The sequence below is a fragment of the Cryptotermes secundus genome, unplaced genomic scaffold (assembly GCF_002891405.2).
Source record: "Cryptotermes secundus unplaced genomic scaffold, Csec_1.0 scaffold107, whole genome shotgun sequence".
Taxonomy (NCBI): domain Eukaryota; kingdom Metazoa; phylum Arthropoda; class Insecta; order Blattodea; family Kalotermitidae; genus Cryptotermes; species Cryptotermes secundus.
This window is the reverse complement of record NW_019733836.1, coordinates 171,762-185,804: the sequence shown is the minus strand read 5'-3', so window position 1 is coordinate 185,804 and position 14,043 is coordinate 171,762. Positions and strand designations below refer to the sequence as shown.

General features: G+C 39.3%; 1 protein-coding gene across 4 annotated transcripts in view; it reads right to left on the bottom strand.

Annotated features, from left to right (window-relative positions):
• The window catches only part of LOC111868193 (E3 ubiquitin-protein ligase HECW2), a 246,640-nt gene that overhangs the window by 136,692 nt on the left and 95,905 nt on the right, over positions 1 to 14,043 (bottom strand). For 3 of the 4 annotated variants that reach the window (XM_023858628.2, XM_033752954.1, XM_033752955.1), the window contains 3 exons: positions 8,817 to 10,793; positions 2,227 to 2,393; positions 978 to 1,202 (listed from right to left, as the gene is read on the bottom strand). In XM_023858628.2, the coding sequence (XP_023714396.1) occupies positions 978 to 1,202; positions 2,227 to 2,393; positions 8,817 to 10,793 (2,369 nt within the window). The remainder of the gene's footprint in view (positions 1 to 977; positions 1,203 to 2,226; positions 2,394 to 8,816; positions 10,794 to 14,043) is intronic. The other variant, XM_033752953.1, reaches the window with a different exon arrangement.

The following is a 14,043-nucleotide window of genomic DNA, read 5'->3' as shown; positions in this document are numbered from 1 at the left end:
GGCACCGTTGGGTTATACGAATGCTTCAAGGCCTTCCTTCTACTAAACCAACTGCCTCCATTACCGAGATACAGGGCGCTCATATTATAAGGTAAGGTTATAAAAACCATCTTTTAAGATCATTTTAGTGAAAGTTTCATGCTTCAAGGCGTACCATTCACTGCTCAAATACTAAAAAACCTGCTTCCATTGAAGATATAAAGGGCGCTCATATTATAAGGTAAGGTTATAAAACCACCTTTTAAGATCATTTTAGTGAAAGTTTCATGTTCCTATCTCATAGAATTTAAGAACAATGATGAATAAATCATTTTCGAGCAAAATTTAAATGGCCGGCTGAATATATTACCGCAGGAGACGCAGCCGCGGAATTTAAATTACCGCGTCAAAGGGTTAAGGGTGGAAATTTAGGGAACAAGTCCTCCGGGAGGGACTTTAAGCCGTTGGTCCCGTGTTGTAGATTCATTACCATGTTCACATGAGCCCTCCACTGGTCCCTATCCTGAGCCAGATCAATCCAATACCATCCCATCCATTTAAATATTGTCCACCCACCTACACCTTGGTCTTCCCAGGGGTCTCTTTCCTTCTGGCTTTCCCATCAATATCCTATACATAAAAAACGCTCACTATTGCCTTAGCATGAAAATTTTCACTTTGTAATGTAAGATAAAGTAGAGCCTGCATAACTAAGATCTTAAATCTAGATTCGTAAATATTCTTAATTTTTGTCATTACACACCACTTTCTCAGGAGAAAGCTGGTAAAAGTCAAATTATTAAACATGTCTGTATGTTGCTGTGGAAGAGCACCATCTGGTCTGTGGTCCATAGTTTATTGATCACTGTTCTAACTCCATTATCTGAGGACAATATAATTACACAGCCAAGGAAACGTAAAGTTCCACTCTAGTTGGGATTTGCACTCTTTTTCCGATACATTTCATATGCCATTGCATGCATACTGTACATACTCACAAGGTGGCAGAGATTCCTCTTCAGCTGGCAACTCTAACCTCTGGTTTTTCCCTGACCTCTCAGGGATGGAAGGCAGCCGGGTTGTGGTCAGATGGCATACAGGAAGAATAGAGCAGTTTTCTCTGGCTCTCATGTGTGCTTGATTTATAGGGGCACTACTCACTTCATCTGAAATGTCACCTTCCTGAGTGGAGTTAGGAGAAATGACGCAGGCATTGCCAACTGCTGTGGAAGAATTAAAAAAAAAACAGTTTCACCTTCAGTACTTTATTATTACATTATCCTTCTGTAGAAGAATTTAGTTCATTTAGAAAAAAAAAGGTTTAGACTAAAATTTGTGTAATATGGGTTTGTAGTATAATTGTTAAGATGTTTCTGTATAAGAAAAAGAGGTTACAAACGGCTATCTTCATAATTAGTAATCAAAAGAGACATTTCAGAAGAATTTTGGGGTCTACATCATAAAACTAAGCACAATGGACCACTGTAGGTCGCGGTGCAAGGGCCGAGAAGGCCTACCCCTCATACATTCATTCATTCATATCATAAAACTAAGTACTCTGCTGACCCAGTCAACATTTAAAATTACTTCAGAAGATAGGACCTCTATAATACAATATTCCACCATCGCCACAAAAGAACCAACAAGATATATAAAGCTTATTGAAGTTATATACAATATTCATCTCTCACAGGCTACATGCTATGAGCTAAATGGACATGATGAGGCCTTATATTCCCACATTAATGTATCTAGTAACACCTGAACTGTAAAAACAATATATCATTGGAAATAACACAGAACCTACACTTACTTTAGATTAGCTCTTTAAATATTTTTTAAGTAAATCATCAAAGGTAGAGAGTCTGGCAGCAAGTATTAGACATTCTAAATTTATCACAACTTTCCAGTCATGAGAGTGTGGGTACTATAGTTTACAAACAATTGACTGCTCTGAGGTTATGCTGCAATATAAGCCTGTAACATATATTACTAAAAGAAGATTCAAAGTGGCAGTAATCAAACTTGGAGCACCCACAAGGATAGGATTCTGTTTATTTGGTAGGTTGATGAGAAAAATGGTGGCCTCTTATTGGGAGAAAACAGAATCCCACTGAGTGGGCACTCCAACATCGAAACTGTGTTGCTTCCATTTGCCAGGAAGGAAAGGAAAAGATAAAGAGACTGGGGCATTACAAAGAGAGGAAAAGCAATGACAAATCATTTATATATGATTTAAGATATAACCTGAACCAGCATCAGCTACTGCAGCAAGGAGTTCGCCTCTGTCAGCACACAGCTGCAGCTCCTGGCCCTGGAGTGTCTTATTCATAGGGCGCGCATGGTGTGTGGGTGTGGGAGGACACTGGGGAATGCCTGTTGGACTCGTTACGGCTGCCACACGACTCAGAACCCTGCCAATACAAAACATCAAAGCAAATAAAAGGCTGCTTTTACAATATATCTTTATATTCTATTTCCCACCTAATAAAAAATTGACTGGGGGTTGGCATTTGTGTTCCCATAGTGGCATAATTTTTCTCCTCTTCATGTCATCCAGACAAGTTATGGGGTCCACCCAGCCTCATATCCCATGGGTACCAGAGGCTCTTTCCCTGGCGATAAAATGGGAGGGGTGTGAAGTTGACCACTCATTTCCAACCAGTACTGAAGTCAAGAATACATGGATGTGTACATCCACTCCCCCATACATTTTCATATCATAGTGCTTAATTAGTTAAGCACAGGCACAACTTTACCTTTACAATGAATTATACAGGATTAGGGTTAACTGCCAGGTCCTAAACCCTAAACCCTGGTTTTTCTATATACTCTTTTGATATCAATGACCTCTCCATTTGAGGAGTTTGCATTTCAGTGTCTCATTTGGTGTCCTATTTGTCTTCATTCTGTATATGGGTTGTAGCCAATTCTTTTGACAATCTTCTATTTCAATATTAACACTTAAAAAAGTTTCAATTTTCCTGATGTCTGTCTGTATTTCACTGAGGATCAGTCTTGTAATACTCAAAGACCACACAAATTTCATTTGTGTTTCTTTCATTCATTATTCTTCAATAGTGAGGTCTTCATATATAGTTATAAGTTGTTTTTTGCTGTGATGTTTATGTATTCTTTTTTTTCTAATTATATTTATTTGCCCCCTCGTTGGTGGCTCCACCTTATCGTGGTGAGAGGGTTTGAGTACACCAAGGACACTGAGAGCTATAGCAGCGGTAGTGTAGCTACTGGCAGGGCCTCCCTTGCTGGACAGGTCAAAGGGTAGGCATCAGACGAAGAGAGACACCAAAAACTGATGTCGGAAGCAGCGTCATCAGCAGCGACTTGAAGCACAGAGCAAATGATGCTCGAGATGGTTCAAGTTCGTATATCAACAGGCATGACCAGAGTGGTTTGAACGGCTGTTGTACTGCGATGTGGAAAGCAAATGGAAAAACTACCACATTATCACTTTTCCTGGATAGTCTCTTTAAAAAGTAAGATACCAAGTAAGCGAGATGTTTCCTCTGGAGACAAAACAATCCGGAGGTAAACTACTCCCCCAATCGGATCTCCGGGGGGGGGAGTGTTTCTAGAGGAAATGTCATGCAGGCGTCATGACAAGAAAAAGTGCGAAGATCAGAAGGAACATCATGGCTACAAGATTGGAACATGGAATGTAAGGACCTTGAATCAAGGAAGCAAACTGCAGAATCTGAAAACGGAATGAAGTGTCTGTTTTAGGTGTCAACGAAGTGTGGTGGAAAGGACAAGGTGAAATAAGAAGTGGTGATTATACAGTGTATTATTCTGGAGGTGAACAGGCTGAAAGAGGTGTGGCAATAGTGGTGCATAAAAGGGTAGTGAGGAGTGTTGTTAAGAAGATTGTTTGCAACGACAGAATTATTGCTCTGAAGTTAAAGGCGGAACCGGTAGATATACCGATTATGCAAGTGTACATGCCAACATCAGAGTATGAAAATGATGAAGTGGAAAACGTGTATGACACAACTGAAGAAATTCTTCAGGAAGATGGAAGAGGTGACACAAACAGCATCATATTAGGAGAGTGCAATAGCACTGTTGGAGACGAATCATATCAGAATGTTGTTGGACCACATGGACTAGGAAGATGGAATAACAGGGGTCAAATGCTTATTGACTTTTGTGAAAGAAATGGACTGATTGTTACCAACACTTGGTTCAAGAAGCCAAAGAGAAGACTTTACACATGGAAGACACCTGGGGATTGGAGGTGGCATCAGCTGGACTACATCCTTGTGAAACGTCGATTCAGAAACAGTGTGAAGGATGTGAAGACACTGCCTTGGGCAGATACTGACTCTGACCACAACTTACTGGTTGCCAAGTTTCAAACCAGGTTGAAGAAAATTGTAAGATTCCAAAAGCGCAGACCAAGGTGGGATTTGGAGAAGTTATATGCTCAAAGACAAAGCGTGCAGAAAACCCTAGAAGAGAAACTCGGTGAAACTGAAAGTGAAAGCGGAAATGCTGAAGTGCAGTGGAAAAATATAAAAGAATGCATGTTAGATACTATTAGCGAATTGGTTGGTAAAGTTGAGAAGATAGCAAGAAAACCATGGGTTACACAGGAGATGATGAGTAAAATGGAGGAGCGAAGGAAATGGAAGAATGTAAACAATGAAGAAGGCAGGAGGAAATACAGGAGACTGAGGAATGAATTGAAAAGAGCCACGGACAGGGCCAAAAAGGAATATCTTGAGAAGATATGTAATGAGATTATGGAATTTCAAAGAACAGGCCGTTATGATTTGATGTACATGAAGACAAAAGAACTAGGATGGAAAGAGAATCATGGGATTCAAAATGTTGGCATCGAAGACTCCCAGGGGAATAGAATAGTAGATCAGAGGAAAGTGCTGAAAATTTGGGAAAATTATATTACAGAACTATATGATCGACCTAATCGGCCAGAAACCTTAGAAGTTGAACCGGAAGAAGAAGTAGATACAGACGAGAAAGGACCATATATTTTACAAAGTGAGGTGGAAAAAGCTATCAAGGAAATGAGGAAGGGAAAGGCTACAGGAGATGATGATGTACCTGGAGATGTGCTCAAGTTACTGGGAGAAGGTGGTTTGAAAACACTGACAAAACTAATGAACACCATATATGAAAGTGGAGAGTGGCCCAAGGACTTTACAGAAGTTACAATGATTGCCTTAAAGAAAAAGACAAAAGCTACAAAATGCAGCGACCATCGCACAATAAGTCTTATTGCACATACAGCAAAGATAATAGCAAAGATACTTAAAAGAAGAATTGAAAGGAAAATAGAGGATGTACTTGGAGAAGATCAGTTTGGATTTAGAAGAGGAAAAGGAACCAGGGATGCAATTGGGATGATGAGAATTATAGCGGAACGAACTTTGGAGATAGATGAAGAACTGTGTGTTTGCTTCATAGACTGGCAGAAGGCATTTGACCGGGTAAACTGGACCAAATTAATGCAGATCCTGAAAGAAACAGGTATCGATTGGCATGAAAGAAGATTGATTAGCAAATTGTACATGGATCAGAAAGTTAGAGTACGACTGGACAGGGGGGAGACAGGAAGTGTGCAGATTGGAAGAGGAGTTCGACAAGGATGCTGTTTATCACCAATTCTGTTCAACTTGTACAGCGAATGCCTTACCAAGGAAGCTCTGGATGGGCTCGGTGACTTCAAAGTAGGAGGGCAAATTATTCAAACTGTGAAATATGCAGATGACCTTGTGTTAATGGCTAAGGAAGAAACTGTGCTACAGGGTGTGATTGATAGACTAATCGAAATTGGAAGGTACTATGGCATGGAAATGAATGTGGACAAAACAAAAGTAATGAAAATTTCGAAACAACCAACCCGTCACAATAAAGATAGACCAAAAACAACTGGAGAATGTGTAACGTTTTAAATATTTGGGTAGCTTGTTAACAGATGATGGAAGGTGTACTAGGGAAATTAAATCCAGGATTGCCATGGCAAAAGCTGCATTTAGCAAGAAGAAGAATCTTTTTACCAGCAAATAGGACTTAAATTTGAGAAAGAGACTAGTGAAATGCTACATTTGGAGCACTGCTTTGTATGGGGCTGAAACTTGGACACTTAGGGCAGGAGATCAGAAACACCTGGAAAGCTTCGAAATGTGGTGTTGGAGAAGGATGGAGAAGATCAGTTGGACCGATTATGTGAGAAATGAAGAAGTATTATTTAGAGTCAGTGAGCAGAGGAATATACTACACGAAATAAGAAAACGGAAGGCTAATTGGATTGGTCATATCTTACGCGGTAACTGCCTTCTAAAAGAAGTTATTGAAGGAAAGAGAGAGGGGCAAATAGAAGTGACCAGAAGACGAGGAAGAAGACGTAAGAAGATTCTGGATGACCTTGGGGACAGAAGAGGATATTTTCATTTGAAGGAGAAAGCTCTAGATCCCATCGAGTGGAGGAACTGTTTTGGAAGAAACTGTGGACCTGTCATCTTGACAGATTACAGATGAATGAATGAATGAATATTTATTTGCCAGATCTGTTATTATTTTCTTCTGTTTTCTAGTGTGATTACAACCGTGTTCCTATATTTCTCTGTGATCCAAAATAAGAAACCCTAATAAAATCCTGGTTCCAATGCTTGTTTCATGCTTTACTGACGACCTACATAATTTTTACTAGTTTCAGCACAAATACTGCAAAGAAAAAAATTCCTTGAATAAAAGCCATAGGCATTCATGAAATAAATGTGCTCTGCCTTAAATATGTCTGCATAAATCTTACTGATTTCAAGACATAACTTAACAGCATAATCTAGTCAGTGTGCGCCATCAAAATCAATGTCTAAACCCAGTACTTCCTACACTCTTTTGTGCAGAGCCTTCTCAGTTTTGAATAAAAATGAGATATCCTAGACCAATAAAATACATACCCTAAAAATTAAATGTACTTGAACACATTTATGATGATGTTCAAATAGAAATTGTTCACAGGTGGACTGAATGACAACTTACAGTTTTGGTAACCATACTTTGACAATCTTGAGTGCAGTTTCTTTTTGAACATACTCATGTCCTTGGCTGTATATTCTGAGGGAGTAGACACATATGAAAATTATGAGGAAATACAGTACTGTTCAGCAACAATTCTAAAGGGTTCTGATGATGATACATTACACTTAGGATTACATGCTTTCTGCACTTGGTCTGTTTAGTATCCCAAGTAGAGCACAATATTTCAGAAAATGAATCAGTTTCTCTCCTCAAATGGAAAGATGACTCTTCCTCACCTTTCACCTGATCATGGAAACGATTTTCATTGCCTTTAAATGACCCCTTCTCAGCCTCCAATACATCATAAGATATACGATTAAAAAAGTGGCTTATTGCCACAAGTGATAGCTAAATAACTGAAAGGATAACAACCACTACTTATTTATTTTCACAATTCTCATATGTCAACGCCACTGTAAATTGAACAAAACTGAAGCATTAATTTAAGACAATGAACTGAAGTCTCAGCAGTGCCCTACAATAAATGTGACAAAGTATCGTGGCTAATGGTAAAGCTGAGGTGAAGCTATCCCTGCGTTCAATTAATTAAGCACCATGCCATGAAGATGTATGTGGGAGTGGTGGTATAGCTCCACCATTTTTAATCCCAGCACTAAATGGAGGTGAACTGTCAGTTTCATGCCCCTGCCACTTTACTCCTGGGGAAGCAGTGCCCCGTAACCATTTTACAGGATATTGGGTAGGCTCCAGAGATGGTGTGGATGTTACAGAAAAGAGGTAAATCTCCTGCCCCTGCTGGCAACTGAACTCCAACTCTTCAGTCATCCAGCCCAGAGCCTAGTCGTTATACTGACTGAGATATGTATCATGGATACCGCCTTTATTTACTGCCGCACACACATTTGGCAAGCACATATCAGATACAGGAGGTTTTGTTAATAACACCAATTTAATGTATAGCATAATTAGAGCAACTTCTTATTTTTAATGGTAAAATCATTATTTATTCAAGAATTCTATGAATTTAAAATTCTTCATTACATAATGTTTCCATGGGTTTCCTGGAAACCCTTTTTTGAAGCCCTTGGGCTCTACAGAGCATGGTTTTGTAACCAGCTATCTTAACCTCCTGCAATCATACTAACATGTAGTTACTATAGGATTCTGACGATGGTGTATAACACACTGATATGTTGGGATTTCGGACTTTATCAATCGTCCTGGTTTTTAAGATAACAAATAAAAACACGACGTTTCGGAAACTGGATCTGTTTCCGTCCTCAGCCTGGTCTCAGGTGTTTATAATCTTCATGTTTTGTGACATCGGTTTGTCCAGTGATTGAGGCTAGCTCTTTCTAAGGGACCCAACTGAATAGGTGTTTTCCTTCACCTGAGGAGGGAAACAGATCCAGTTTCCGAAACGTCGTGTTTTTATTTGTTATCTTAAAAACCAGGACGATGGATAAAGTCCAAAATCCCAACATATCAGTATACTAACATGTAGTCATCATCTGTCTGATTTCCATAACACTGCACACACCTATACACAAACTGATGTCATATGTAAAAGTAATACACCTTCTTAATACCATTCAAAGAGTGTACATTCTTCTTGTTTTCAAGTCATATTGAAGTGAAATATGGTTCAATCTTCAGCTGTAACCTAACAACCCATTGTGGCATATTCTGATATATAGAAAAATTACATAATCAGATGAATGCACCATAAGAATATGGACATCAGTGACACTTATGCACTTATGAATCAATGATCTCAATTACTGGATGTCTGTCAGAGCTTCAGAACTTACCTGTTACGAGGACGTTGAACAGTGGCCAAGATCTCATTCCCAATCTGATGTTGAAGAGGTAACCTTGCAGGACCACAGAAATGTGCTCCACTTGGTTCTGGTCTCTGGCCAAGTGATGTCATAGGTGGGTGACTGACTTGCCTTGACAAAGGCTTGTGAGTACGCAGTGAAGGACTACTGAAGGACACCAGCTCCTTTGTGTGAGCATCAGCAAACTCATTACTATCTTCTGTTGTATTCTCATCATCTACATCGACAATAACAATGCAAGAAGAAACTGCTTCATCACCTTGTGACTGTGAACCAATGTTCTTACTGAAGTTACTTAACTCCCTTTCTCCAGATTCACTAGTAACATCTGTATTTCCACTAACGACAAAGCCAGCACCCAAGGAATCAGTATTTGAACAACAGATGCTAAGAACCACTGTATTTGTATCAGAACTGGAACTTGTATTGCATTCTGTAGCAGATGAAAGAGCCATTCCAGACTCAGATAATGAATTTGGTGAAGCAGGTGAAATTGACGATGATGATGATGATGATGGATTCGGCACTGATAAAACAGATGAGGTATAAACGTTATTTAAATCAGAATCAGGCAGAACACTATTACGGCTTACTGTTATTTCTGCCTGATTTTCCCCATTTGGTATGTCTGTGACTATGACTGGCATTTCACACACATCCTGGAAACTGACTGCATTTGTGGATCCCACCTGAGGATCATGAAAAGGGAAATTTTGGAGCCTTGTAATTACAGAAATTTCAGAAGCTGATAGGCATAGGTGAAGTTTACCACCATCTGAACCAGAATAACCATCTGTTAATGCACCACCTATACTGACCTCTGAGGAACCACCCTCAACACCTTGGTCAGTTCCATGACTAGAAGACATACCACCTTTACTCCCTTTGCTTTGGTTACCATTACAAAGAACCTGTATATCATTTACTGGCCAAGAATGTGTACATCTTTGGTATTCAGTGTTTTCATTTGTAGTGGCAGGAGAATCCACTGGTGCAATATTATGCTGCATGCCGGACAAACTTTCTGGTAAAGAACACATGTAAGTCTGTCCTGCAGCTTCCTCATTGTCTGGTGTTAGGAAATCAGCATCATATTCTTCATCAAGGAGATTTTCCAGCGAAGAACTATCAACTAGACTACTGTCTTGTTCAGGTGTTGCTAATGGGGCAGAAACAATGGGAAAACCTTCACTTGTTTGCATGCTGGCATTACCATTACAAGAAGTATCTCTCACCGTTAATTTCATTGGCCTCTTGTGGAAACTGCTTGATGTGGATTTTGCCCCATCAGTGCCTTTCAATTCATCAGAGCCACATGCCTTCACACCTGCTTCAGATTTCTTACAAACACTGCTTGCCTTTCTTGAAGAACCACCGAGAGCATGAGGAAGAGTTTCACTGTTATTGCTTTTAGGAATGACATTATCAGCACTGAACTCATGAGCTTCACATCTCTCTGTTTCTTTCAGCTCTGCACATGACATTGCATGAGGCTTTTGTGAATTCTGACTAGAAAAGCTCATAACAGCCATGTTCATAGTTGGGACTGGTCTCAGTTCATCAGTATCAATTATTTCAAAAGCAAAACTGTCTTCTGGATTTAATAATTTCCTCGGTTTTGGAGGTAAGCTTGGTCCTTGTTGATTTTGCAAATGTCTATACCTCACTTTCCCATTTGTACAGTCTTGCTTGCTCTCACCTGTAGATGCTAATACTGGCACTGGTTTATGGTGACGAAGGACTTCTGGAGGATTCCCCACAACACAACCTCCTTGATAAGGCAGTGCCCTCATCCTTTCTAAAGGGCGGTGTTTGGAGTTTCTTACTCCTCCAGAACTACTGGGAGGGAACGCACGTGGGGGTAAAGGTGGAGGTGGAGGATTTGACGATGGATATAATGTCTCATAAACTGACATCAGTTCTTCATTTCCTTGTTCCTCTAGAACTCTGAAATAAAATAAAATGAATGATATTAATATCAGAAGTATAACACAAAATACTCTTTATAAATATTTTGGATTAGAGTACTAAACCAAATTACATCCACATATTAAATTCAGTGAATGTTTACCACCTCTTGAGAACAGAATCTTTTATCTTCCTGTATCCTACCTAGAAATTGAAGGACTAAAATGCCGTGGCTTTAGTCCACAAGCGAACTATACCGACCAAGTGACTGCCACTTACTGGCAAAGTTAGTGCCAACTTTAGCGGATAGAGGGTGGTCATGTGGTCAGCGCAACAAATCCTCACGGCCTTCAATTTCGGTTCTCTAGACTGGAGCCGATACTTTTCCATTCAAGTAGCTCCTCAATTATCCTTATGAGGCTGAGTGGACCATGGTCCAGACCTAATACTTCTCAGAAAATGTGGTAGCGCCGGCAATCGAACCCAGGACCATCTGTAACCAGGTACTCTGATCACTAGACCACAGAAGCGGTCAATTGAAGGAATAAAATATATAAAACTGAAATTTTTATGGATACAGAATTTAATGTCACATTTAACAGGAAGAACAGGATTATCAGTTTGTCAAAATGGTGAGAAAGCATGACTTTTAAAATTGTTAGTCAGATCCCACAGTAAATGGTTTCCAAGACAGTTTTAGCATCACACAAGATGACCATGTAAATAGGAACTATGAATTAATTAAGTTAAGGATAAAAGGGAATTGAAATATAAACTAGAAACAAATGGTCGACAACTATGAGCTTGTCTTCTTTCGTTGCACCTTGTACTTATGCTCCATATGATGATTTTTTCATTAAAAATATTGTAACGTGTTTTGTTACTGTATACGCCGTAGAGATCGTTAATTGGTTTATTGAACAATCTACAAATATCGGCTACAATTAATTATCACAATGTTACGGGTTTCCACACTTTACAAACCCTACAACAAAATCTCTTAACACTATCTTCAAGAGTCTTCACGTATTAATAACGCGGGAGCTATACAAGTCTCCCTGAATTACACACTCCAAATATAACTGGTTATCACGAACTATCACTGATTCTCGCACCCGCGTCTGTAGCTCGTAACTTGCCAACTGAGAACTCGTTGATAACACATTCGCTCGTAGGCTTGCTCGGACCTAACTCGGAACTGTCTTCGGCGATGGCCACGTTACAACTCACTCGCAGCCGCTGTGCAGTTCCCTTATATAGCCGCAGTGCTTGCCTGTTGCGTAATGAGTGCCACGTCATCCTGTTACGTCACTGCGCGTTGCGCGTTACGTTACCGTGCGGAGAGGGGGAGGGGACCGCTGACTCATCCGCCACGTCACTGTGGCCTGAGTTGCCACGTTGCTGCTGGGTAGGGAGGGGTTCTCCGTTGCGCAACATGTCACAATATCAATCACAGAGAAACAGAAGTTCAGGTTGTTTTGTATGTCTTAAAAGAGTTATCTTATCAGTTGTCAGCGATGATAATTCAGTGAGAATATCAGTGAATCTGCTAACTCTGCATACTGCTTCTTCAAAGCAGAAAACGACTGCAGGACAAGACACACTGTTTGCTATAAGACAGATGANAAGTTAACTTGGCCACATATGGTAAAGGAGTATATCACATGGCAGTAAAGGTTTTTAATGGACTTCCTTATAACCTCATAGAAATCTCTAATAATCCAAAAAAGTTTAAAGTTAATTTAAAGGACTTCCTGTATTAAAATTATTTATATACAATGGAGGAATTCTTTAAAAGATGATTCTATTATATCGGCAAAAATTGAGTATTATTGATTATATTGTTAAACTGGGATGATTTTATGCATACGTACATGACTATATTTGATGGAATGTATCTGTAGTTATTGCTTTGCTGCTATTTAATAGGTTTTTATTACAATAGTGCTATTATGTTCATATTACAATGACTTAAGAATTGTTTCAGTTATATTGGGTGGTGTGCATGTTTAGGCTTACTTTGTTGTGTACGTTGTACTGCTTTGTTTGTGACTATTTCCACATCGTATGAAATTGTTTTCTGTATGGATTTACGGAAAATTAATACATGAATGAATGAATGAATAAAGCACTTTTAGGTCTCAAATATAACTTCAAAATTCTTCTGAGATATAAATAAGTGGAAGTTCAGTTTTCAGAAGACAAGGAACAAAATACCATATGTATTTTATTGCCCTGTGAAATTCATCCATTCTTTCTGACGCACCCTGTATGATTTCATTTAAGACTTATAAGCAGAAGATGGAGACTTTTCACAGTAATGTTTAAGGTTTTTGAAATCTCGATGTGAAAGAAATTTAGTTCGAGTATTTCAGAGAATCGGGTCAAAGTCATATTATGGCTGACAGCCAGCCAGCCAGCCAATCAGTCAATCAGTCAGTCAGTCAGTCAGTCAGTCAGTCTTGGTGTCAAATTTCATCTGGGGCCCAAGACCACATATTTGTCACTGTCAGACAGTTGCAGGTGGTCAACTGGCCTTTAATGGTGTTCATCATTCCATAATATAGCTTCAGATAAGAATCTTTATGGTCATTATTATTCACTGACATTCACTGTCTCTTAGTTGGAATTCTGAGTGTTCTATATCTCCCTACAAGGAGCTCTCACTTTATGATCAAACTTTTCAAAGCAAAATTTTCTGTTATTATATAATATGACATGTTGCACTGGTATGGATCCACATCGGTAGTTCAGTAACTGAATGTATTCCTATATAGCTGCCTGATGATGCTCTTGTATGAGTGAAACATGTAGCAGGAATAAAAAGTATAATTGTGAAACATCAAAAGCAAGTATATTTGTTGTGTGATGGTTAACCTAATTCCTATACATCTGTGTGTGTGTCTGAAACAGACAACAGGATGAAACCAATGAAGATTTTCAAAGCTTTTGCACTTCTCTGTTAAAAGAATTCTGAAATTGTACAATATGGAAAAGAATTCTGAATGTGAAAGTATTCCTGAAAATACTTTCAAATGAAAATTAAAGTCAAAATCTTGAAGAGCATCATGATGTTCTCAAGCGGAAACACATGTTTTGCCATTCTGCTATGCTTGCTTGCTTGCTTCCAAAACACAGGAAACTTGCAGTAGCTTCGGCTATCATGCACTCCTTCCTGCCCCCAGGCCTATATGGCCTACACACGGTGTCTCTAACTGCACCCAGAAATGGCCAATGTAAACTGCAGAGAAATAACTCAGAAGCCTATGAATGGGTCGATGGAGGTGGT